The sequence below is a fragment of the Lepidochelys olivacea genome (genome assembly GCF_965140295.1).
Source record: "Lepidochelys olivacea isolate rLepOli2 genome assembly, chromosome: 5".
In the NCBI taxonomy this organism is placed as follows: domain Eukaryota; kingdom Metazoa; phylum Chordata; order Testudines; family Cheloniidae; genus Lepidochelys; species Lepidochelys olivacea.
The window spans coordinates 130,828,694-130,856,059 of NC_140415.1; the positions used below are offsets into that span (position 1 = coordinate 130,828,694).

Consider the following 27,366-nt stretch of genomic DNA (forward strand, 5'->3'; position numbering starts at 1 on the left):
AAAATGCTGGCAGCCTGGAGTTCTGCTTACACAAGCACTTCTAATGTTGCTACCTCCAGTGGAGCTGCCAGAGTAGTAGCCACAGTAGGAAGTTTAGGGCAAAAAAGCCTTGTGTAGATACCACTTCATAGTATGACATCTTTGTGCTGCTGGAAAACCTGACTGGCCTGCCATATCCAGCACCATCTTGTTAATCCTCATGCAAGGGAAGAAGGCAGCAGACCTGCAGTTAAGCCTTTGTTTGGTGGTGGCCAAGTCAGTCTCTTGCAGTCTTTTCCATGTCATAAAATAAAAGTTCTTCTCAAGCAGCATATATTTTATCCTTTATTTTCCCCTTTAAAAAAATCACAGTTTAAGAGCGAATCTGACAAACAAATATCCAAGAAAATTTGTTAGATTTTTCAAAGCAGCCTAGCGTGTTATCAAATAGAGTTTACTTGGTGAGTGCATTGGAAATGTACGTTCTTCATGACCATACAATTTGCCATATAGAAAATTATCTTAGGAGATCTTTGGGGAGTGGCGGGCAAAGTGCACACTGTCTCATCAAATGTCTGATAGTTGAGCCAAAGGGCTAAAATTGTGTCATGAATATTGAAATTTTGGCAGTCTAAGGGTGGATATCTGAAATATTGTGGAGGATTCATGTTTAATATTTGTGGATTTTCTTCTGCTTCCCAATTTGAAAATTCAGACTGTATTTCAATAGTTCTCCTTTGTAAGGATGGGGACTAATTGCTCAAGTTTTCCTTTTTTTCTAGGAAGAATGGTTGACATGTCAGAGAAACTGGCTTTACTTAGAAAGTATTTTTAGTGCTCCTGATATACAGAGGCAGCTACCTGGAGAGGCAAAGATGTTCTTACAGGTGGATAAGTCCTGGAAGGAAATAATGAGAAAAGTTAATCGTCTGCCAAATGCTCTTCGTGCTGCTACTCAGCCTGGTATAAAATAATGGTGTATTATCCCAAACAATGTATAAGCCATTGTAGGTGATGTTAATCCTTATTCAGCACTTACTAGGCTAACATTTATGTCTGTTAGTAGGATGAAAAATATCTGTACTGCTCCACCCCACGGCCACTCCCCGTGCAGCGTAAACTAACAAGGAATAAGACAGTTGTGTCCTGTTTACTATGTACTGCATTTAATTGCATTATGTTGTCAATCAACTTTCTGTTTAATATATATTCAAAATGTAACTTGCTATAGCTCATTTGCTCTCTTTATGCATTCTCTCCCTAGTTTCACTGTGCTTTCTCTTCTCTTCCCACTCATAATGTATATCTTCCATTATTGTTTTCAGTGTCCTGTCTCCTTTTTACTTTCTCTCCTTGCAACCTTTCTCTATATTATGTTCTCTCCCTATTCTCCTATATTTTGTGTCTTTCTAACAATCAGTTTCCCTCACTGTCATCAAGTGGCCTTTCCACCTCCCAACCACACCCTGATGGCTTCAAGGAAGCTCTGCACACAGCCCATTGCCTCAGTTTCCCCTTTCAAAGGGCTCCTTAAATAAACTCCATACAGGCTTCTTTGTCCAATAATGCTCCTGCATCCAAGTCTAGTTTACTGACATAAAGCAGAAAGCAAAAAATCAGTCCGGAGGCTTCTCTGCTTCCCCAAGTCTGTTCTTTGCAGCTCTTCTCTGCCTTGGCAGGCCACTTTCAATCATACCTGGCTGGAGTCTTTTCTTACTTTTGTAAGAGTCTCTCTTTCCATCCAGTACTACCCTCCTTGAGATCTGGTTTTACCCACAAAAGAGTTCAAAATAAAATTGCCTCAATTCCATGCATTTAACCTCTTATCAGGGTCCTCCCAGCCCTTTCCTGCCTATAGTCTCAGGCATGATAACCACTAGACAATTAAGTTGGCTTAACTGTGTTGCTCAGGGATGTGAAAAATCCACACCCATGAGTGGTGTAGCTAAGCCGACCTAACCCCTGGTGTAGATAGCACTGTCTTCTGTCAATCTAGCTACTGCTTCTCGGGGAGGTGGATTGCCTACTCCCACTGGCATAGGTAGTGTCTACACTGAAGCATTACAGTAGTGCAGCTGCAGCGGTCCAGCTGTGCCACTGTAGCATTTTAAGTGTAGAGATACTGTGAGTCCCAAGTCTTTCTGTTAGAACCCAGTGACTCCTAGCAACCTCTGATCTCCCTGAGCATCCTCCACTCAGCTTCCTGTTGCTCTTTATAGCAGAACCAGGTGATCCTTGTCTCAAGCCACCGTGTTACACTCATCTTTCCATCTCTCCCCTACTTCACTAATCTAACTTGTAAACTCTTCCTGAAGGGCTTGATCCTGCAAATGCACACAGGAGTGAGGTGCACGGTGGGTGAAATCATTACCATTCTGATTATATACTATTTAAAACTCACTTTGAATTGGTGTCAATGACCTCAGAAGGTGCAGGGCAATGGAAAATCAGACTCAAGCTTTTCCATATTAAGCATTAAGATCCAGGTACTAAGTGGCACTGGACACTAACTCTTTCATTTGCCAGGGTAGGAGAGTTCATTTTGGATTACAGTAAAATTTGCAGCAGTCAAAACATTCAACTTTCTGCTGCTGCATTCCTGTAGAATCCACTTTATCTGTAGAATGTTAGGACCTTTTTACTGGGTTTTAGACTTCTTTGGTTGTTTGAATCACTTTCTGTCTGTTGACATTTTTCATAGTCTACAGCATATACAGTATTTTAAGAAACAAAATGGACACTTGCTTTATTTTATGAAGTATTTTCCTGCACAAGTCCTCCAAGCCGAAGGCAGGGGATATCTCATATTCACGGCTGAGTACTGCTCTATCTTGGCTTTTTCCAGGGTGATACAGAAGGATGAGGGGCAAGGCGCACTGGAGCCATAAAATGGTGCACATCCCTGTGCCTGGACAGCTCATAGCCACTATTACAGCCCAGTGGTTGGAGTAGCGGCCAAGGAGCAGCTGGATGGCTGTCCAGTGCCCTGACTGTGTTGTGAAGGATGAGTTCTTCCACCTCTAACCCTTGGGCAGAATCCTCTGTTTGTTTACTCAGGCTTCATGTGAGGGATAGAAATTTTGCCCTTGTAGGATTAAATTAAAACGAGTTCAGTGGGTGAAGCAGTAATTGAATATGTACCCTGGTTTCATAGGTGAATTCTTTGCAAGCCCAAAAATGTGCACTGAAGTTATTAACACAACAATATTTAGTTTTATCTGGTGAAAGGATTTCAGCCATAGCTTATAAAAAGTGGAGTTTTTCCTTGCATTTTTAATCACAGTGTTTTCTCTTTTGTTTTTTCATTCTCAATACTCTGTTTTCTCAAGTAATCTTTTTTCTCTTAATAGGCCTCTTAGAGACTTTTCAGAATAACAATGGGCTACTTGATCAAATTCAAAAATGCCTAGAGGCTTATTTGGAGTCCAAGCGAGTTATCTTCCCCAGGTTAGTAAAAAGTCATTGCAAACAATCAGTGCAATCTGCTGATTGACATCAATCGAAGGCATATATTTGATTTAATGTTATACTGTGTGTTACTAATACAAAAGGCAAGAATCTTTAGTTATACTATAAAATTCTTCCAAATTGTACTAGTTTTAGCTACCATGAGAATGGTTTTTTAAAATTTTCTGTAAAATATATTGCATCTAAAGTACTTTTGTTTATCAAACAGGTTTTACTTTTTATCGAACGATGAACTCCTGGAAATCTTGGCCCAGACTCGCAATCCTCAAGCAGTTCAGCCTCATTTAAGAAAATGCTTTGATTCAATTGCTAAACTAGAGTTTGCCATGATGACTCCATCTGAGGGAGAAGAAAAGGTTTTTACTAATGATATTTTAGCAATGTTGTCACCCGAGGGAGAGAGGGTAAGTAAATATTTTTATTACTCTTTCACTCTGTTTCCAGTCAATATATATTTTCCATATATATGGTACTTGAAAGGAAAAAGTTAGAAACACAACTATTATATATGAATAAAATACAGAATAGGCCAGATCCATCACTGCATTACATCAGGTTTATAAGGCTACAGTTCCTTAGATTTCAGTGGTGTTATACTTGCATAAAAATGATATAATCACAGGATTGGAAGGGACCTCGAGAGGTCATCTAGTCCAGTCCCTTGCACTCATGGCAGGACTAAGTATTATCTAGACCATCCCTGACAGGTGTTTGTCTAACCTGCTCTTAAAAATCTCCAATGATGGAGATTCCACAACCTCCCTAGGCAATGCATTCCAGTGTTTAGCCATCCTGACAGTTAGGACATTTTTCTAATGTCCAACCTTAACCGCCCTTGCTGCAATTTAAGCCTTTGGCTTCCTGACCTGTGGAGTAATACACTGGTGAATCAGGCCTAGTATTTTTTTGCTGTGCCATCAATGACCCTAGAAAACACCTGCAGTATGAACGTATAAACTCAGAGGAAATAGTACCTCCATGGTTAATACAGCTTTTGTTTGTAGGTTGGCTTAGGGAAGGGACTTAAGGCCAGAGGAAATGTAGAAGACTGGCTTAGTAAAGTAGAAGAAGCCATGTTCGCTTCTCTTAGACGCCTGACTAAAGCTGCTATTGCTGATTATCAAACCAGAGTGAGAATGGAATGGGTTGTTGCTGGACACCCATCTCAGGTAAGCCACACTAATTTTTGTGTGATCTTTCTTGCCTACTGTGATAGAATACACCCCTGTGTTCACACCCTACATGCTGTTGCAATAACGTTTGTACAAGGTGTGCCTTATGAGGAACCATTTGAAGATTTATAACTTGCTGATCAGTATTAGCATGATAAAATGTGTCTGGCAGCTTTATGCCTAAAGTTATAAGTTTCCCTGTATGACGTTAAAAACCCATGTTCAGAGTCACGAAGCACCAAACTGGTCAAACATACCTGACTTGAAAAAGGAGAATCTGCTTGTCTTAATTTGTGTTTAAGCAATAAACAGTCATCAAGCAGAAAGGGGGAAGGGAGAAAATAAGGAAAGCGTGCACAGGTGAAAAAGCCACACAGGGAACATCCTTCCTCTAGCAAACTTCCTGTCTCTTGGTTCTCAGCTGGAAATGATTTTCAAAGAGGGACTAAAAAACTATAAAAAGAAGGGGCAAACACCCCAAGACACGCTTTTCTGTATCCCTGCCCACCTCATTCTCTGCACCTGAGAAGACAAAGGAAACAGCCATTGGACTCTTTGGGAGGGGTCCTGACTCCATGAGTTTTGTCAGTATTGCTACTAGAAGCATGTGGTGAAAAACTTTGTTTAAATCTAATATAGTTCGTTAAATTAGGCACTAGAAAGTGTTTTATCTTTATTTTCTTGTAACCATTTTTTATTTTTATGCCTCTTTATTTCTACTGACTTAAAATCTCTTTGTAGTTAATAAACTTGTTTTATTATTTTGTCTAATCCGGTCTGTTTAACTTGAAGTGTCTGGGCAACTCTAAAGTAATAAGCAGTTGTGTATTTCTTCCCTTAAAGTAATAATGGACTTAATATGTTTGGACTGTCCTTGGGGAAAATCCAGGAATGGGAGCATGTTGGGGTCACTCTGCAGTATAACCCAGGCTGGTAAAAGCCAGAGCGTAACCCTAGTTACACACAGACACTCTGGGTGTGGCTTGCATGCTGGATGGCTGTTTGTGAGTGGTCCAGGAGGGAGCTACTTCAGCAAGGCATTGTAAGGCACCCAAGGTTGCAGGACAGGGATGACACAGCCCTCCACTGGTCTGCATAGCACCCTGGTATGTCACACCTATCCACTTACTTTGGGCTTGATCCTGCAAACATCTAAACATATGCTTAGTTTTAAGCCCATGAGTTGTCCAATTTAAGCCCGTGCATGCTTGCAGGATCATGGCAGTGCTTATTTATGTGACCCCATCATTATTGTATCTGAATTCCTACTCTGCCAACTTCTTTAAGACGTATCAATGGTATTTTTGTGTTTCCTTTCTACAGGTTGTCCTGACTGTTTCTCAGCTCATGTGGTGCTGTGATCTGACTCAGTGCTTAGAAGGAGAAGATCATGATCACTTACAAGCTTTAAATGACTTCGAAAAAATAAATTTTGATGTGAGTTTTGGCATCAAATGAATTTAACATTTTGTTGTGCCATGCTTGAAAATTAGTTTTGAATTAATTTTTAAAAAGAAAGTAAAATTCTGCTAAGTGGCTAAGTCTGTGTATCCAGTCATGTTGTGAACCAGCTGATGTTCACGTGCCTGAGCCACCTTAGGGCTTACTGCATCAGGGGAATAGTGATCTTAAGGTCAAGTATAGAGATTGTGGCTTCAGCTGAAATTGGTAGGGCTTGCTGCATGGAAGTTTGTTCATGTCTTCACAAGTCACTGTTTGCTCGACATGACATCAAGAGCAGATGCTGGTTTTAGAAATGCTGTGCTGCAGTCACTGTTAAACTTGCCAGATTCCTCAGGCCACTATCGCGGGGAGGTCAGTACTAGCTAGCATCCTGCAATGGAGCTTTACAGAATCAAGATCATGAAGGAGAATCTTGTAAACAGTAACTTTTTCTCCAACCACATTGCCTCCATCGAGCCTCACTGACCCTTCATCCTTAACTCTGCTTTGGAGCCCATCTCCAAAGAAGGCTTCTGGAGGCAGAAGAACTGAGGGATGGCTTAAGGGAATGGGTATTTATACCCTGCTTCTATGGAATGATGGCTTTGAGGGAATTGTGAGTGCTCATCTCTGCCAAAGTTGCTCAAATATGGTCTTTTGGCCATGTGAGTGGGTGTGTGAGTGGGGCTCAGAGTATGATTCAGGGGGGGCTTTGCATAGGGCTTTTTCTGTGAGGTTTAGCCACAGTGGGTAGAGGTTTCAGTGTGTAGTGGTCAAATGCTAAGTGCCAATACTTTCAAGTTGGTGTTTGATAATATTTGGCTCCCCAATGGAGCTGATATTTGGGAAATATGGTAGTCAGCTTCCATGTCACCAGTCTGTTTGATTTTCTGTTATATCTTAAATAATTTTATATACTTTAGTTGGTCTTAGAGTTGCTAAGTTTATATATATATTTTTCTTATCTGTATTGAGAACTGTTTGAAAGCAGTCAAAAATGGGAAAAAATGAATGCAAGCTTTATTTTAATGACCCTCAGATGTAAAACAACTATATTCTAAATAAGCACAATATCTCCAGAAGTGTGCAATTTTATTTCTTAAACTTTCATATATTAGTTAGAGACATATCCTGGAGCTGTGCTAATTTGAACCTGCTGAAGAGCTGACCACCTATTTTTAAAGTTCTGATATTTTCAGTGCACTGAGAAAATATTTTAACACTTTATTTATTCATTTATAGAGGTTAAATGCACTGGCTGGATTAGTCCGTGGTATTCTTCCAAAATTACACAGAAATATTATAACAGCCTTGATAACTATTGATGTACATGCAAGAGATATTGTTAGTGAACTTGTAGCAGAAAAGGTAAAGCAATTGTTTTTTCCAAAATAGCACTTTGTACAAAAATATCCAAGTTAACTGCTTTGAATCACATTATTCAAAAATGCATTGTGTATTATCTCTGTAGGTGGACACTGTTGACAATTTTGAATGGCAAAGACAACTACGTTATTATTGGGATCTTGATCTGGATAACTGTGTTGCTAGGATGGCTTTATCCCAGTATACTTATGGTTATGAATACCTAGGAGCATGTCCAAGATTGGTGATAACTCCACTGACTGTATGTATTTACTTATACTCTTTATCATTATTTAGCTGGAAGTTAGAAGTATTAGTAGTGAATAACCCGTAGATAGGTAGTTGATATTTAGAAATCTTTTAGTATGGGATTGACATGTAGCACTGTATAAAACAGGGGCTTATGCTCCTTCATAGTGTTACCTCTTTGCAGCAAAATAAAACTAAAGTGCACTGGAAGATAACAGCCTGTTACTATTACCAGTTACACCTTTGGTGAAAAGTCTCAAGATGTTCATCTATGCCTATGCAAAGGTATATAATTCAGCCAATATTCAACATATCTTGGCATTTTCTATTACATGGAAAATTCAGGAATATTTATGGACAGGCTTTGAACTGAGTTTTTGGCTGCAGTGAACGATCCAAACTGACATATGGGAAAATCAGGTTCATGTGCAATAAGGAATGTAATAAAGTTGGGCAGTGGGTGTTTACCAGAATGAGGACTTCAGAATTTAGCCCACTATATGCTAATATACTGAGCTATACTTTTTAATGGTGTATGTTGGACAGTTTGTGCTGATTTAAATATATTAGAGCAGATCTTCCGATGGTGTAAATTGTCATAGCTCCATGGGGAGCTCCAAGTAAGGATCTGCTCCATACTATTTGCTATCACCTTATACATAGAGTATTTGTAAATATGTCAGCAGGCTTATGAAGTGTTTAAAACAAATCAGAAAAAGTGAAAAGTAGCAGAAGCTTTGGCAAATACCTACTCTTCCATATGTAACAATACTATATGAATCTCATCAGGATCGCTGCTACCTTTGCCTTATGGGAGCTTTGCAGCTTGACCTAGGTGGAGCTCCTGCTGGACCTGCTGGAACTGGTAAAACAGAGACTACTAAAGACCTTGCAAAAGCACTTGCCATCCAGTGTGTTGTGTTTAACTGCTCTGATGGTTTGGATTACAAGGTATGAGAAGTAAATGTATTAATATGAGCAATCTCTCTATGCAGTCAGTGGGATTGCACAGACAAAACTCAATGCTCCATTTGTCCCTGTGAAGTTACATGTCTACAGTCACATAGGAAATGAACAGTAGAGCTGGAGTAGAAACCAGAGCTCTTGGATTTGTAGTCATGAGTCTTAATCACTAAGCCAGTCTTCCTTTTGTTTAGCTATACTACAGTATAAAGAGGATCAATGTGCCCAGCCTTTATAGAATCTCCCCATAGAAATGGTGCTGTAATTTTGTCCTACCACAGAATTTTCTCTTTGCGTTATGAGAAAGGAGAGGGGAGGGTGATGAAAAGAAAAAAAGAAATGACACATTAAAATTAACAAAAAAAATCTTAATTATCATTTGGAAAGAGTGAGGAAGTCAGGGAAGTTTTTAGGAAATTAGAACTATATAGATATAGAAGCGCATCGGCTGCAAGCATTTTGGATGTTTAAAAAGGCAGGTTTTTGGAAGATGTGTCCATAATAACAAGTTTCCCTATTCTTTTGAACTGCATTTAAAAATTTTATCTTGGGCTAGATTCTCTTTTTTGCCAAGATGCACTCAGTTTGTAGGGGCTGGTGGTATCATACTGCCCCAGCCCTGGTCCTGACATAAACCTGTTCTAACATGACAGCTACCTATGGTTCCCTAAGAGACCATTCACTAGGGGACACTTGCCATAGGGGAGTGGACTCCACTCCACCCCCTCCCTACCCATTTGCCTTATCACACCCACTGCCCCTCCTCACAAGCCCCTGTAACAGGTCGACTAGGCTGGTGTAGGAGCTGGCTCCACCAGTTTTACACCCCCTTTGGAATTCCTTTCTGCTGTGACAGGTTTCAGAGTAGCAGCCGTGTTAGTCTGTATCCACAAAAAGAAAAGGAGGACTTGTGGCACCTTAGAGACTAACAAATTTATTTGAGCATAAGCTTTCGTGAGCTACAGCTCACTTCATTGGATGCATTCAGTGGAAAATACAGTGGGGAGATTTATATACACAGAGAACATGAAACAATGGGTGTTACCATACACACTGTAACGAGAGTGATCAGGTAAGGTGAGCTATTGTATGGTAGCACCCATTGTTTCATGTTCTCTGTGTATATAAATCTCCCCACTGTATTTTCCACTGAATGCATCCGATGAAGTGAGCTGTAGCTCACGAAAGCTTATGCTCAAATAAATTTGTTAGTCTCTAAGGTGCCACAAGTCCTCCTTTTCTTTCTGCTGTGGAAATTCTCAGCAGTGGCCAGATCATGTTCCCGTGTACCTACTGAACAGTGTAAAGGGATGGGACTGGGATTGCAAATCTGTGCACTTTTACTGAGAATTTTGTAGGTCAGCATTTAAATTCTCAATTATGAGCTGATTTGATTGTACTAATTTTATAAGAAAACCATGTAGAACAGAGTTTAGGGAAGGTTTTGGATTTCACAAATCATGTGACATCTTTTTAGAGAACATGGACTTTTTTCATACTATTAATTGTAATAAAGAAATTTTTCTAAGAAAGCATTTTAATATACAACATGTGGCAATAAAATAGTTTTTTAAGAGATTCTATTTTCTTTTCCCATGGGGGTATAATTCTCCTATGGTCAGATCTGGTGCAGATACTCTCTGATGTCAGCTTTCCCTTGACATTTATTTCTACTTCCAAGGCCCAATTTTCTTTTTCTCTTCTATTTAAAGGATTGAGAACCCCTGTTGTAGTGCCTCTTTTCTCTCTGTCTCTCTCTCTTTGCTCCTTAATCGTCTTTATTTTTTTTAGTTCGAAATTAGCCCACTTGATGAAAGTATCTTGAAGTGCTTTACTACCTAAAGCTGATCAAAAGCAAGTATGCATAAAAATATGGCTTACAAATTGATTGGAATCATTCCGGGGGTTTTACTATAAACATTCTATTCTGCGCCTTGTGCATATGCATCTTTAATTACAGAATAACATGCTGTTTGTTCCCAGGACCCCTGCCTCATTCAGTGGTCTGGATGCATGTGCCAGTCAGAATGGGGGCCCGTATCGTGCTGTACACTGTATAAATAAGCCAGTTTTTCTTTCTTCCACAAAGTGACATTTCTTCTTCCTCTCCATTTCTCTCAAACTGGATTAACTAGCTTCATAGCTTTTGAAGAACTGGAGACATGCCAGTGCAGTGTTAAGCTAAGACTGTGCTATGATTTCAGATGATGGGACGATTCTTCAGTGGTTTGGCCCAGTCTGGAGCATGGTGCTGCTTTGATGAATTTAACCGAATTGATATTGAAGTTCTGTCTGTGATTGCTCAGCAGCTGATTACTATTAGGAATGCTAAAGCTGCAAAGGTAATATCTTTTTTTATTAGATATTAAAACAGACATAGTGTTTTATGTACATTTTTAATGAATGTCCTGTTAGTGAAGACACTGAAATCTTAAATTCTTTATTTAACCACAGTATAGGTACAACACAGACTGCAGCAATATAAGCTTCTCCAAAAATGTGTCATAACCCTGACCTAGTGAGGTCACTTGTAAGGGTCTGAGGGTAGTTGAGTCTCCATTCTCCACGTCCAGTCAGTCCTTATCCTTTATTATGAGATTTCCAGCAAGGGTGCTAAACAATGCCAACTATGGGCCTGACCCAGCAAAGACTTGCTACTGTGCATATCTTTACTCTTGCATGTAGACCCATTGAAGTCAGTGGGATTACATACTGGAGAAAAGATACACAATAGTCACTGTTTACAGAATTGGGTCTGTGATGGCATATTTCATGATGTTGAATTAAAATCACCAACTCATATGACAACAGGAGTGGTCCTCCATTATCAATTTTATTTAATGTTTGGATATTAAACTTTTACATTCTTCAGATTCTTATTTTTCAGGAAAATGTAGTTAAATCTTTATTTTTTTAGTGTTTATTAAAGTGGATTATTGTTCAAAAGCTTTTCCCAGCACAACTCTGTGGATATTAATTAATTCTGACCTGTAACACTTACGCTATTTTCACTTAATTTCAGTGCCCAATAGAGACCATCAGATTAATTTCAGTTGAATTCTATAAAACAAATCCATCTAATTTCTTGCGTAATTTAGCGTTTGTAAGTACTTTTCTTTCATGCACACTTCTTAGTCACAGAATATTGAACATTCTCGCCTTCTGCCATTTTTAAGCTCCTCTCTAAAGAGTCTGATAAATTATTACTTAACTTTAGTTCCATTCCCGAACATTCCAGGCTGTGGTCCTTCCGTGTGTCATCATACTAAATGAAGGATATGTATGTACACAGCAACTAAGATAATGCCTGGCTCCATTCTGAATTATGTAATAGTATTAGGGGAGTTGGATTTATTCACAGTGGAAAAGAGTAGATCTTGAGGTGACCTACCATTAATGGAGATTTTGAAATTCCAGAAGAAATTAGTAAAATTGGGAGAGATCAATTGTTCACATTGGTGATGGATTCCAAAACTAGGAGTCTGCTACACATTTGGAAACTTAGTCACAACTGTTGTTGAAAGATATAATGGCTAATAACATCTTACATATCTACAGGGCTAAATCTTCTGGTTCAAACAAGAGCTGTGCACCCAGCGTGATTTGACGTGTGGGGTGGGGCAGAGCCTAGAGACCACACCTTCACAGTGGCCCCCACAGCAGGCCTGCAGAGGAGAGAATATGGGGAAGAGGCATGGGGAGGGCTGTTGATTTTCATCTACCTGATCCATTGTTGTAACCCCACTGTGTTGGGGCTGCATAGCAGATCATGGATGATATTGCAGCCCTGAAGCTGATGGATGTGATGGGGGTCTTTGAGGCTTTCCTCGCATCCTACCCCCAATTAGAAAGGCCTCCAACCCCTCACTGTTTAACTTCCCTACCTAGAGCTAAGGCAAAGGCCAGGTAAATGGACTGTAGGTTTGACCCATCGGGCTTTTCATTTAGAGAGATCACAAAGCACTTTATTGTACCTCTCCATGGATTCTGTCCTACACAGAAAGCATCCAATGGCATTATTACTCCATTTTCCAGGAAGCAGGAAGATAAACACGATCCACCTCTGCTTCATCTCAGCTCTCCTTTTTGAGGGATGGCTTTTATCTTTTATTCTTATTCAGCCTTCCTCCACAGAGTGCAGATCTTCAGTTCCTAGGGGCAGGTTCACTATGCACTGAAGACTTTCAGAAACCTGATTTCGCAACAGGTCGACCTGATTCAGGTCACTGTGTTCTAAAGCAACAAGCAGTGAGGCATTGTGCCCCCAATGTCTTGGAATTCTTAGTAGAGAAGGAGGGGGCTCCGTCTCACAAAATGTTCCTGGTCACCACTTATCTAACGGCAGAGGACCAGGAATCTCCCCAGACTGATCCAACCTCTTAAAAAACTCAGTGCCTCTGTCAGCATTTTCAGTTGGTTAGATTAGTGTTAGAAATTCTAGCTTTGTTTATTTTATGTGTGGAAACTGTTTCTTTTATTCATTTTTATTAGTTCCAACACCTCAGTGTGGGCTCATGGATCCTACGATGGATCCAAAGGGGAAGAGGTGAGGATTTAGGAGATGTGCCTCTTGCTCTGCTGAATTCTCCTCTTCAGATGCCCGTAGGAGGTGTCTGGCTTAGCTGGGGAAAGAATACTCTCCTTCAAGGTGCATGATCAGCAGCAACTTCACCCCAGGATCTCTCAAGGAGCATCAGAGCCAGCTTCAAGCCTTTCTACTTCAGGAGGCTCTGGGGTCCCTTAAACCTCTGGTTCCATAACTGCTGGTTCAGTGAGAACTGAGAGGCCTGCATTGGTCAAATAAAAAGCGCCTCAGATCCCACTGAAGGTACTGTCCTCAGTGTCTGAACTGAAAACAAAATGTCCAATACTGAAGGATCCTAAACCAGCAAATCCTAATTCTAGACATGTGGAACCTCAGAGGTGTCTTCCTCTGTTAGCAGAGCCAACTGTTTGTGGAAAAGCCCCGCTTTATAACCAGAAATTCCACAAAGCTTTCTGCTGTACTCATGAGAATTTCATATTTATTTCTATTTGTTTCACATTTAAAACCAGGTGTGAAGCCAGTAGTTACATTTGGTTTTTCAAAAGCTTAGAAAGAAAAATGCATTATCCAAGTGTATTCACACTCAGATATAAATGCAAATCACAATTTACTGTCTGTAATCTGTCCCTTTAAAAAAAAGTCCTAATTTTTTAAAAAAGAATGTGTGATTTTATATTTTGTAGAAATTTAGTATAAAGTATATTGACATTTCATTTTCTTTTAAACAGCTCTCTCGATTTATGTTTGAGGGACGTGAAATAAAGTTGGTTATGACCTGTGTGGCATTCATCACAATGAATCCTGGCTATGCTGGACGAACAGAGCTACCTGACAATCTAAAAGCTCTCTTCAGACCCTTTTCAATGATGGTTCCAAATTATGCCTTGATTGCTGAGGTACCTGTAAATATAGGGATTGTCATATGACCTCTGGTATGCAGGATGTCAGACTAGATAATCACAATGATCCCTTTTGTCCCTAATCTATAATATATATGATAAACATGTTGCAAGTGTTTATTTGAGGGCAGTGTTACTGTTTAATAGTAATGAACCACAATATTATCATGAGTCTCTGTCTATTCTCGATCTCCCTGGAGTCTTCTCAAATATGCCATTAATGAAGTTATGCTTGTGCATAGATCTCTTTGTAAACTATTTCCTGGAAAGTTGGAGTTTCTTCATAAATCCACTTAGTTAATCCCACACAGCATTCTTCTGTTTGGACATGAAATATAAGTCCGTAATTTAAAATATTTGCTATACTTTATTACATAGTCTTAAGTGTGAGTCTTTTGGTCCTTTAGGGCTAGACTGTGCAACCCTTCCCTGCACTGGTGAGTATTTACTCACACAAGTATTCCCATTAAAGTAAATGGATCTATTAGTAAATTCTCACCACTGTAAGGTTTGCAGATCTAGCCCTTAATATTTTCCCAAAGTAAATTGATTTAATGCTTTATTTCCTGTAGACAGGAGAAGATTGCATACCCGAGAGTGTTTGTAAAAAACTATAGTTACTATAATTTTGCGTTAATTTATTTTATCTCTAATACATATATTAATATGCATACATTCAGTGCCAGTTGAAGACAATGTGAGAGCAGCACTGAGTCCCTAGAAATAAAAAATTCTAGTATTTAATAAAAAATGTAGACATATCTTGTTTTCGTTAGGTGATTCTGTATTCTGAAGGATTTGAATCTAGTAAAATTCTTGCAAGGAAGATGACTCAAATGTACAAACTTTGTAGCGAGCAGCTTTCTCAACAAGACCATTATGACTTTGGAATGAGAGCAGTCAAATCTGTATTAGTCATGGCTGGGTAAGTATCCTCATTCTGTGTGAGATATAACATTAGTATGAATATAATTTTATATACTTAGAGATATTAACAGTTTTTATGTTTTAAATTATGTTTATGTTAAGAAAGATTCCTTCTGTAATTACCACTATTGTAAATGAAATGTGGATGATCACTGCATGATTTTTACACAATACATTTATACATTAGTGTAATACATGAAAATAGAGAAATTCCTTGGTTATAGGGACAATGTAGCCTGGGAGCATAAGGCAGTATATGTATTATTGCATACATTCTGACTGTCTTCATCAGAAATATCTGAAAATGGCTTATTAAACATATGAATTTCAAAAGCTCTACACTTTTTTCTACATTCTAAAAGGAAGACACATATAGAGGTCCAAAAAAAACCCCCCAAACCAAACCCTATTAGTAACCTCTGAAGATAAGTAACAAACTTGCATGGAACTCGCAGTAGTATGTCTGGATACACTAATTTCTGTTGGTGATGTGATTGGCTAAGATTGTTTCCAGACTCCAGTATTACTGAATTCTGAGGAATAAATAATAGAAACATGGTGAGTAGTCAAAAGTTGGAGTTCAGATATAATAAGTGGATTTTTGAGTTAACTCAAAATTTTATATGGACAGTGTAAGTGAAATGTACTAGAATTCTTAGGGAGTCCTTTTGTGAGAGATTATTTACACAAGTTCACCTACAGTACCCATGAATAATAGTCGGTATTAAAATAGATTGAGTGAAACTGAGACATCTTGTTTGCTTTTTATTAAAATTCAGGTCACTAAAAAGAGAGAACCCAGATCTGAATGAGGAAGTGGTATTAATAAGGGCTTTACGAGATTCTAACCTACCGAAATTTCTTGCAGATGATGCTCTTCTGTTCAGGTAATTTTCTATAATACTAGTTTGTTTTCTTCATCTAGTCATATCACATTTATGTTGCCATAGTGAAACAGAAGACCCAACTTTCTAAGTGTAGTTTAATTTGTATTTTAGGTGGAGACTGTTGCACTTAATGTCTAACACAGTGATTCTCAACCTAGTTACTATTGTGTTATGTGGGCTGCATCCACGCAAGATCTACCAAAAAAAAAAAAAAAGGCTTAGTATTTGTTATAGGACAGCAATATGATTCAAATCAGTACAGTACCTTTCATTTCAACACTGGAAACGTCTACCGAGAGCATTTTTAATTAGCAAAATAAGTCAAAACGTTAACTGGTAAAATTAATTAATTTACTGTAAGGGTGGCATGGGATGGTGTATTGCCACCATCACTTCCATACTGCTGCTGGCGGCGCGGTTGAGCACCTGGAGAGCACAGCTGTGGAGCCTGCCTGCAAAGATAAGGAGCCCTGCCTGGTGCGGGGCGCCCCTCCCAGCCAGGGACTGCCTGCCATACACCCAGTCCCCACACACCCAGCAACCAGACACCCACTCCTCCAACACTGGGCTGGCACACATGCCTGCCCTGCAGACAGGGTGGCCTGTCCAGGGCAGAATGCCACCCCCAGGGATTGTCCCCTTCAGCATCCAGTCCCTCACTCAGGGACTGCCTTCCATGTAGCCAGCCCTCCCAAGGACTGCCCCACAACATCAACCTCCCCATCCAGGGACTGTGCCCCAGCTACCAGTCCCCTCACTTAGAATCTGTCCCCCATGCACTGGATGCACCTCCCTCCCTAGCCCCCTGCACTCCCTCTCCATGCCCCTGTGGCACTAGGCCCCTGCACCCCCTTCCCCGTGCCTGCTGGTCTCCTACTTCAGCTGCATGGAGCTAAGGCATGCAGCCCACCCTGCCCGCCTGCCACTGCGGTCCTAGTGCCAGAAGCCTACTGCAGCCGGGGTCACTGGACCCATGATCCTGCGAGGTGGGGGCTGATGCTGGACCTGATCCTGTGCTACCCCATTTTTTCTCACACACACACATCCACTGGGTATTTAAAGTTAAGCACCTAAATCCCTATATTGGCACCTCAATAAAGCCCCAATTCAGGAAAGCACTTAAGCATGTGCCTAAGTGCTTTACCTAAGAGAGGCCTGGTTTGTTTGTTTATTTTGTTTGTTGACAAGTGCTGAGTACCTGTAGCTTCCATTGACACCAGTGGGGGCTGCAGGTTCTCAGCACCTCTGAAAATTGGGTCACTAGTTCAGGTACCTAAATATAGGTTTAAATTCTTAACTGTAGGTACTTACATTTGAAAATGTTGGTTTAAGCCCTGGAGCAGCCGTTCTAGCACATTAGGTGATAGCTATATACAAGAGCTGTCCAAGTGAAAACAACAACAAATGAGAATGGATATGGAGGGGAGGGATAGCTCAGTGGTTTGAGCATTGGCCTGTCAAATCCAGGGTTGTGAGTTCAATCCCTGAGGGGGCCATTTAGGGATCTGGGGCAAAAAATTGGGGAGCTTTGAGCAAGGGTGTTGGACTAGATGACCTCCTGAGGGCCCTTCCAACCCTGATATTCTATGATTCTAAGGAGTACTTCAGTATGAAAATGGATGTTTCTAAATATATAATCCATGTAATTTTTAATTAGTTTAATGTAATTAACAAAAATAAAAAGTGATTTTTTTTCTTTTTGTCTCTGACAGTGGGATTATTTCTGATCTTTTCCCGGGAGTCATAATCCCAGAACATGACTATGGGATACTACAGTCAACAATTATAGATGTCATGCTTGCAAAAGGATTGCAGCCTGAAGCAAGCATGGTTCATAAAGTCATACAGCTCTATGAAACCATGTTAGTAAGGCATGGTGTTATGCTTGTTGGGCCAACAGGAGGTGGAAAAACTACAGTTTACCAAATTTTGGCACAGTCTTTAGGAGTTTTACATGGGGCTGGTGAGGAAAACCCTTTTTACCAGCCTGTTAAAACCTATATTCTGAACCCCAAATCAATTACAATGGGTGAATTGTATGGTGAAGTTAATAATTTAACTCTGGAGTGGAAAGATGGCTTGATGGGTCTTAGTGTTCGAGCAGCTGTTAATGACACAACTGAAGATCATAAGTGGATCATCAGTGACGGGCCAGTGGATGCACTGTGGATTGAAAACTTGAACACTGTTTTGGATGATAACAAGATGCTTTGCTTGGCAAACAGTGAAAGAATCAAACTCACACCCTCCATCCATATGGTGTTTGAGGTACTGTAATTTCTTGGAATTTAATATTCATTGTGATATTCCTGATTTGCTTCACTTAATTTAGGGACTATATTGTTATATTGGTAAGATATATGATCTGCAGCTGAATTTATCATAGAATCATAGAATATTAGGGTTGGAACAAACCGCAGGAGGTCATCTAGTCCAACCTCCTGCTCAAAGCAGGACCAACACGAACTAAATCATCCCAGCCAGGGCTTTGTCAAGCCGGGCCTTAAAAACCTCTAAGGATGGAGATTCCACCACCTCCCTAGGGAACCCATTCCAGTGCTTCACCACCCTCCTAGTGAAATAGTTTTTCCTAATATCCAACCTAGACCTCCCCCACTGCAACTTGCTCCTTGTTCTGTCATCTGCCACCACTGAGAACAGCCTAGCTCCATCCTCTTTGGAACCCCCCTTCAGGTAATTGAAGGGTGCTATCAAATACCCCCTCACTCTTCTCTTCTGCAGACTCAACAAGCCCAGTTTCCTCAGCCTCTACCCATAAGTCATGTGCCTCACCCCCTAATCATTTTTGTTTCCCTCCGCTGGACTCTCTCCAATTTGTCCACATCCTTTCTGTAGTGGGGGCCCCCAAAATTGGACGCAATACTCCAGATATGGCCTCACCAGTGCCGAATAGAGGGGAATAATCACTTCCCTGGATCTGCTGGCAATGCTCCTACTAATGCAGTCCAATATGCCATTAGCTTTCTTAGCAACAAGGGCACACTGCTGACTCATATCCAGCTTCTCATCCACCGTAATCCCCAGGTCCTTTTCTGCAGAACTGCTGCTTAGCCAGTCGGTCCCTAGCCTGTAACAGTGCATGGGATTCTTCCTTCCTAAGTGCAGGACTCTGCACTTGTCCTTGTTGAACCTCATCAGATTTCTTTTTGCCCAATCCTCCAATTTGTCTAGGTCATTCTGGACCCTATCCCTACCCTCCAGCATATCTACCTCTCCCCCCAGCTTAGTGGCATCCGTGAACTTGCTGAGGGTGCAATCCATCCCATGATCCAGATCATCAATGAAGATGTTGAACAAAACCAGCCCCAGCACCAACTCCTGGGGCACTCCGCTTAATACTGGCTGCCAACTAGACATGGAGCCATTGATCACTACCCATTGAGCCCGACAATCTAGCCATATCTGTTTGTTTGTAATTTTTGTCCTGGTCTGTCTCTATTTTTCTCTCTATGGAGGATGAGAATGGGGATTTCTCCAGAATGACTTCTCTTTCACATGTTAGCAATTCAGGGTCAAAGCCAAGGAGTCTTTGCCATCAGGTAGTTACCTAGAAGCTAATATTAGACTTGAGTAACTCTTGTTATTTCATTGTATCTCTCTTGGTCACCTGATCACACAATCTTATTTTTACCCAGAAACTGAGTTGCCTTTCTGACATAATATCATCATTCATAGATCATAAAAAAAGAGAGCTAGAAAGATTCCTAGCAGATTTCACTGTTTGGAATTTTCTTCTGATATCCTGTCAGGATTAAGTTTCACCTCATTACCTTATTACCCTCAACATTGTGCCACTCTAAACAATTCTTTTCCCTCCTTTATGTTTAAACCCTCTGGTTCTTACATCCCACTTAAGTATCGTTTAGCTAGTCTGGATATTTTAGACCAGATTCATCCCTACTGTACTCCATTGGAATCAGTATTTAGTTGGATGATAAGTATACTGCTGCAACTATTCAGACAGCCATGAAAACAACTAACCAAAGTTAATCAAATTGAAAAGCCTCATTACTGTTGAAAATGCATGCATTCTGGTTGTTGAATATGATCACTGACATGATGATCTGGCTAGATGTAACTGGGAAAATACTACATATTATTAATTATGAGTATTGCATTGGGAGCCTAGCATCAAAGTGTTCAAGAACTCTTACGGCTATGATTAAATAGAAATAACATCCACTAATGTTCTGGAAACAGTGAATTCTCCAAGCCAAGAGTGACCTGCACGTATTCAAGAAATTGTGCATTAGCTTTCTCTCCAGAGTGGCCAAGGATCTGTGAGGTGTTCATGTTTCTAGCTGTTCTAGAAAAGCTCTCTTGTGTAAAGAATAAATTGAAAGGCAGTTATGAGCGCTCTCCTAATTTGTCATGTCAAAAACCTGATTTAGTTGCTATATTAAATTGTTGACACAGTTTTTCCATGGTTTCCAAACCACTTCACTAGCAGACCTATTTATTGATGCTTAACTAATTTGGTTTTTGGCGTAACTGCTAAGTGAAGCTGTTCCCTATGTGAATATGATCGTAATTTACTCTCTGGTGGATAGTGATGAATCAGCATGCCAAAAAAAGAGAAACTCCTTTACCAGTTATGCATTTTTGTCTTCTGATCGAAATGAGGAAATTGCATATGGAGGGTGGAGATCAAGAAGCTAATGGGGAATAAAAATTAATAAGGTGGTAGATTGCAGTTTGTACTTGAATGCCTGTCCACAAGTTAACTCAGGGTGAGGGGAACTGGAAATATACCTTCTCTGTTACATGCATTTGAAATATACGGTAGAATGTTTTACATGCAATATCCATATACCTCAGGTACAAGATCTGAGGGTTGCCTCACCTGCAACAGTTAGCCGATGTGGAATGGTGTACATTGACCCCGAGGAGCTGAAGTGGATCCCATATGTACAGACTTGGATGGCAGGGCTTGCAAAAGTAAGTGTCAGAAAAGTTAGTTTTACGTACTGACGTAACACTTCCAAATCTCCCCCTGAAAGAGCTTGTTAGCAACAGATATTTAATATTTAATAAATATCAAGGATTTACACTTTTATTTATTTATTTTAACTAATTAAATAAAATTATTATGAAGAGTAACATTTTAATAAACCAGTAATTATAATTAACTGTAATAAAGTAGGAATCTAAATGTACAAAATATATAAAAATATGCAGAACATGCATCTAAGTGTTTTTCCACTTCATGAAAATTTCCAGTTCATTATTTGTCTTCAGTGGAATAAATCATGAGAAGGATTACTCATGTGAGTCAGGGTTGGAGAAACACGCCTGTCAGTGTAATCCTTCATTTGTATATCTATAATATATAAAAATGTGTTGAGTGTGCATGTGTACAAAATTTATCAGTATATTCTGGATGTCAAGGATGCTGTACAGCTTGTTATTATGATGTGTGCTTTGTTCAAAACAATTTTTTGAAAATGTATTCATAAAAATATTGTTTTCATTTTAGTTAAATGAGGAAGCAAAACAGCATTTGTTTGATCTGTTTTGTCGCTATGTTGATGATGGTCTAAAGTTTGTCAATAAAAAGTGCTCACAAGCTATTCCACAAGTGGACATCAGTAAAGTTACTACGCTTTGTTGTTTACTGGAGTCTTTGCTGTTTGGAAAAGGAGGCCCTGATCTTAAAATGGTATAAGCATTTAACATACTACTATATAATACACTCAAGATATGCAGAAAACACTTACTTACTTACTTACAATTCTGGTATAAAATTTAAATGTGGAATAATCACATTTTATGTTCAATAACTTTTGTTTTGTAGCTTGTGTTGTTTGATTTGAAATCATGAAATCTATTAATGATCTGAACTGACTGATATTCAGAAATGATCGTTTCTTTGTTTAGAAGGGCACTGGTATCTTTCTGTTCAGTGGGATGTTAGCTTTTAGACCAATGTTGAAAACTAGTTTTAACTGGAGTAAATTGGAATTTGCATTTAAAAGTGCATTTTAAAATAAAATACTATCAAAATACCTCCCTCCCTGTAGCCCTAGCCCCTTGTATCCCCTTCCCCGAGCCTTCTGGTCTCCTACCTCAGCTGCACGGAGCTCAGTTTGTAGACTTGTGAAGTGTGTTATTCAGAATGACCAGGTGGGCTCATAAGTTGAACATTTTTCATTTTCATTTTTCATTTTTAAATGAATTGGATTGAGAACATGCAGAGCTTAGTCTCCATGGGTATTGTTAGTACTGAATACTAATTCAGCTTTCATGACTGCAGGGCTTTTTTTAAGACACTGATGTAATGAAAAGTAATGTACAAAATGTATGAACTGTCTTTCTTCTTTATAGGACCAATCAAAATTAAAAACCATAGTCTGCCAGACTTTTGTTTTCTGCTATTTATGGTCACTGGGTGGAAATTTAATGGAAAACTACTGGGATGTTTTTGATACATTTGTGAGACAACAGTTTGAGGACAATCCTGAAGCCAAGGTAAAGAAACAAGTTGACTCACGGCATTTACAGTAGCTTCTATACATAGGGAGGTAGGGGGATAATGTAACAAGCAGAGGTAGCAGAAAAGATCTTTCCTTCTTAAACCTAAGTCCTAACCATTTGTGGTCATTAAAGATGCTGTGGTACTTTTTTTTTTAAAGACCCAGGGCCTGATTCTTCATTGCTTTGTACTTTGTGTAGTCATTTACACTGATGCAAAGTGAGGACAAAGTGCTACCAAATTAGAAAGGTAGCATTTCACACCTGCTTTGCACTCACACTATACAGGTGTAAATCATGACAGGAGGGGCTAGATTGACAAAGAAATGTAGGCGTGGTGATGTTGGGTGTCACCCTGGTAACTGGGATTCACAAAGCCTGAGTTCGGCACCTAGGCTCCCTATACAATGAATAGGAAGAGAGAGGTGCCTCTCCAGGGGATTCACTAAAGCCAGCAAGCTAGGCGGCTCCTTGCCTAAACCAGCCAATTGAAGAGGCCAAACTGAGAGGTGTGTGCTAAGCCCCACCACTTTCTCGGAGATAGGTGCTTATGTCCATGCTGCAGGGAGGTGTCTCCCTTTGTTGGGGATTCTTGGCTGCCAACTCTCTTGGGTTGAGGGCCTCTGTGGTTTTTGCAAGAAGCTGGTGGTGAGGGAGAAAAGGAGCGGGAGGATTCTTTCATTGTTTTTCCACAGTGGAGCAGCTTGAACAAGAGAGACTGAGGGAGCCCCACCTCAGAGTACCCAATAGGTCAGTAGCTAGGGTACTCACCTGAAAGTTGGCAGAGCCCCGTTCAAATCCCTTCTCCCTTCAGGCAGAATGGGGGTCTCCCACATTCCAGGTGAGTACCCTAACCTCTGGGCTAAAAGTTATATAGGAGGTCATCCTCCTCCCCACTCCCACCCCCCCTGCCGTGTGTATGCTTCCTAATAGGAGCCTGATCTGGTAGGCGAGGTCTGAGCACTCTTACTGGATTGGGCCATACAGACAAATTAGGCAGAGGAACACTTATCTTGCCCTGTTTCTTGCTCTGGGGACTTAGGTGTCTGGACACCTGGCATGGGGTTGCAGTGCGTATGCTCATAAGAATGGCCATACTGGGTCAGACCAATGGTTCATCGAGCCCAGTATCATGTCGTCAAACAGTGGACAATGCCAGGTGCCCCAGAGGGAATGAACAGAACAGGTTATCATCAAGTGATCCATCCCCTGTCGCCCATTCCCAGCTTCTGACAAACAGAGGCTAGGGATACCATCCCTGCCCATCCTGGCTAATAGCCATTGATGGACCTATCTTCCATGAACTTATCTAGTTCTTCTTTGAACCCTCTTATACTCTTGGTCTTCACAACATCCTCTGGCAAAGAGTTCCACCGGTTGACTGTGCATTGTGTGAAGAAATACTTCCTTTTGTTGTTTTAAACCTGCTGCCTATTAATTTCATTTGGTGACCCCTAGTTCTTGTGTTATGAGAAGTAGTAAACAACACTTCGTTATCTACTTTCTCTACACCAGTCATGATTTTATAGACCTCAATCATATCTCCCCTTAGCCATCTCTTTTCCAAGCTGAAAAATCCCAGTCTTATTAATCTCTCCTCATAGGGAAGCCGTTCCATACCACTCATCATTTTTGTTGCCCTTTTCTGAACCTTTTCCAATTCCAGTATATCTTTTTTGAGATGGGGTGACCACAGATACAGAAACATAGGTGCCTAGGGAACTTTTACTGCAAAAATTTAGGTTCTGGAGGGTTCAGGGGCAGCTGAGCAGTGGCTTTGTGAATCCCACTCATGCCTGATTCTGGCATTTAGGCACTTAAAGTGGCAGCTAAGTGCCTAAGTTCTTTTGTGAATGGAGCCCAAGGTGCATGGCAATGGAGAATCATTAATTGTAATGTCCTAAATTCCTCCTGCAGCTTCATTTTTCTTGTTTCTGTTTTGTTAGACAGCTGCCCCCTTCCAACCTAGAAGTGGTGACATCCATGAAATACAGTGTATTTTTCTGGATCCTTATCTCTCCCCTAATCCAAGACACTTGGGGTTGTACCTCTTCTCCAGGATATGCAGGAAGCAATTTAGGGCTTGTCTGTCTGGGGATATTAAGGAAAGTTAAGGCGAATCAACTAAAGATGTGAAGTGAATGTGCATAAATTCAAGTGTGTTAACCTCCACGTGGAGGCTCTCGTTCAGGAGTAAAGTGGTTTAGTTCACTCTAACTTAATTCTCCCAACTAAGGCCATTTTGCTTCTGAATGAGAGCAACCATACAGGGAGAGGAGTTAACATGTTTTAACTTGTATGCATTGACTCCACAGCTTTAGTTGATTCGCCTTAACTTTTCTGAATGTCTCTATGTTGACATGCCCATAGACTTCTCCATGAAGTCTCCAGGGTTTGGCCATCCCCAAGCAATCCCTTTCCAATTATTTTTGAAGCCACTTTGGGGTCATTGTTGAGCAGTTTCTCATTCTGTCCATGGAGGACATTTGAAAACAAACAAAACACAGGATTTTTCTGGGAATGGGCCCACTGGGCTGGCTCCTTGCCTGTGTTTCGGCACTACCCCAAATTGTGGAGCTGGGGAAGCAGGCCAAGCAGATGGTGAGATGGTGCTTCAGCTGTAAGGAGATCTTCTCAGGAGCCACAGAAGAGGAGCTTTGCCAGATTGATACCAGTTCATGGAGCTTTACTCTGCTGAAGGAAGGGGTTCAGAGTGTGGGTGGTTTGCTGGCTTCTCTGCAGCACCCCCATCAGCTGACACTCTTCCACAGATATCTTCACAAAGGTGGGGCAGTCCTCAATGCCAGCGATCCAGCAAGCAACGCTGCCTTTAATATTTAGAAAAAAGAAAAGGAGGACTTGTGGCACATTAGAGAATAACAAATTTATTTGAGCATAAGCTTTCGTGAGTTACAGCTCACTTCATCGGATGCATTCAGTGGAAAATACAATGGGGAGATTTATATACACAGAGAACATGAAACAATGGGTGTTCAGGGGATTCATTGCTGGCACATGATGGCATATATCACATTGGTAGATGTGTAGGTGAACGAGCTTCTGATAGTGTGGCTCATGTGATTAGGCCCTATGATGGTGTCCCCTGAATAGATATGTGGACACAGCTAGCAACGGGCTTTGTTGCAAGGATAGGTTCCTGGGTTAGTGGTTCTGTTGTGTGGTGTGTGTTTGCTGGTGTGTATTTGCTTCAGGTTGGGGGCTGTCTGTAAGCAAGGACTGGCCTGTCTCCCAAGATCTGTAACAGTGATGGGTCATCCTTCAGGATAGGTTGTAGATTCTTGATGATGCGTTGGAGAGGTTTTAGTTGGGGTCTGAAGGTGATGGCTAGTGGCGTTCTGTTATTTTCTTTGTTGGGCCTGTCCTGTAGTAGGTGACTTCTGGGGACTCTTCTGGCTCTGTCAATCTATTTCTTCACTTCAGCAGGTGGGTATTGTAGTTGTAAGAACGCTTGATAGAGATCTTGTAAGTGTTTGTCTCTGTCTGAGGGGTTGGAGCAAATGCGGTTGTATCGTAGAGCTTGGCTGTAGACAATGAATCGTGTGGTGTGGTCTGGATGAAAGTTGGAGGCATGTATGTAGGCATAGCGGTCGGTAGGTTTCCGGTATAGGGTAGTGTTTATGTGACCATCGCTTATTAGCACTGTAGTGTCCAGGAAGTGGATCTTTTGTGTGGCCTGGACCAGGCTGAGGTTGATGGTGGGATGGAAATTGTTGAAATCATGGTGGAATTCCTCAAGGGCTTCTTTTCCATGGGTCCAGATGATGAAGATGTCATCAATGTAGCGCAAGTAGAGTAGGGGCATTAGGGGCGAGAGCTGAGGAAGCGTTGTTCTAAGTCATCCATAAAAATGTTGGCGTATTATGGGGCCATGCGGGTACCCATAGCAGTGCCGCTGATTGTAGGTATATATTGTCCCCAACTGTGAAATAGTTATGGGTAAGGACAAAGTCACAAAGTTCAGCCACCAGGTTTGCTGTGACATTATCGGGGATAGTGTTCTTGACGGCTTAGTCCATCTTTGTGTGGAATGTTGGTGTAGAGGGCTTCTACATCCAGAGTGGCTAGGATGGTGTTTTCAGGAAGATCATGAAGGATTGTAGTTTTCTCAGGAAGACAGTGGTGTCTCGAAGATAGCTGGGAGTGCTGGTAGCATAGGGCCTGAGGAGGGAGTCTACATAGCCAGACAATCCTGCTGTCAGGGTGCCAATGCCTGAGATGATGGAGTGTCCAGGATTTCCAGTTTTATGGATCTTGGGTAGCAGATGGAACCCCGACCAGGGGTATTCTAGGGCTTTGTCTGTGCAGATTTGTTCTTGTGCTTTTTCAGGGAGTTTCTCATAAAAAAACCTACCTTCCACACAAACTTCCTCATGGCTGGACTTTACAAAAACTAGACAAGCCATTTAAACACACACACTTTGCTTCGCTACAAAAGAAAAAGGACACTAAACCATCTAAACTACTACATGCCACAAGGGGCCACAAAGCCTGTTGTCAACTGCGTCCACATATCTATTCAGGGGACGCCACCATAGGGCCTAATCACATCAGCCACACTATCAGAGGCTCATTCACCTGCACATCTACCAATGTGATATATGCCATCATGTGCCAGCAATGCCCCTCTGCCATGTACATTGGCCAAACTGGACAGTCTCTATGTAAAAGGTTAAATGGATACAAATCAGACGTCAAGAATTATAACATTCAAAAACCAGTTGGAGAACACTTCAATCTCTTTGCTCACTCAATTACAGACCTAAAAGTGGCAATCCTTCAACAAAAAAACTTCAAAAACAGACTCCAACGAGAGACTGCTGAATTGGAATTAATTTGCAAACTGGATACAATTAATTTAGGCTTGAATTAAGACTGGGAGTGGATGGGTCATTACACAAAGTAAAACTATTTCCCCATGTTCATTCCACCCCCCAACCCTCAAGCTGTTCCTCACA

General features: G+C 40.7%; 1 protein-coding gene across 1 annotated transcript in view; it reads left to right on the forward strand.

The window, feature by feature from the left end:
- The window catches only part of DNAH6 (dynein axonemal heavy chain 6), a 192,411-nt gene that overhangs the window by 43,521 nt on the left and 121,524 nt on the right, over positions 1-27,366 (forward strand). The window contains exons 22-37 of the mRNA XM_084627883.1: positions 762-942; positions 3,330-3,426; positions 3,656-3,851; positions 4,452-4,616; positions 5,943-6,056; positions 7,305-7,430; positions 7,534-7,689; positions 8,466-8,627; positions 10,844-10,981; positions 13,914-14,081; positions 14,861-15,009; positions 15,791-15,898; positions 17,611-18,166; positions 20,738-20,857; positions 21,396-21,578; positions 22,244-22,387. Coding sequence (XP_084484009.1) covers positions 762-942; positions 3,330-3,426; positions 3,656-3,851; positions 4,452-4,616; positions 5,943-6,056; positions 7,305-7,430; positions 7,534-7,689; positions 8,466-8,627; positions 10,844-10,981; positions 13,914-14,081; positions 14,861-15,009; positions 15,791-15,898; positions 17,611-18,166; positions 20,738-20,857; positions 21,396-21,578; positions 22,244-22,387 — 2,763 coding nt within the window. The remainder of the gene's footprint in view (positions 1-761; positions 943-3,329; positions 3,427-3,655; positions 3,852-4,451; positions 4,617-5,942; positions 6,057-7,304; positions 7,431-7,533; positions 7,690-8,465; positions 8,628-10,843; positions 10,982-13,913; positions 14,082-14,860; positions 15,010-15,790; positions 15,899-17,610; positions 18,167-20,737; positions 20,858-21,395; positions 21,579-22,243; positions 22,388-27,366) is intronic.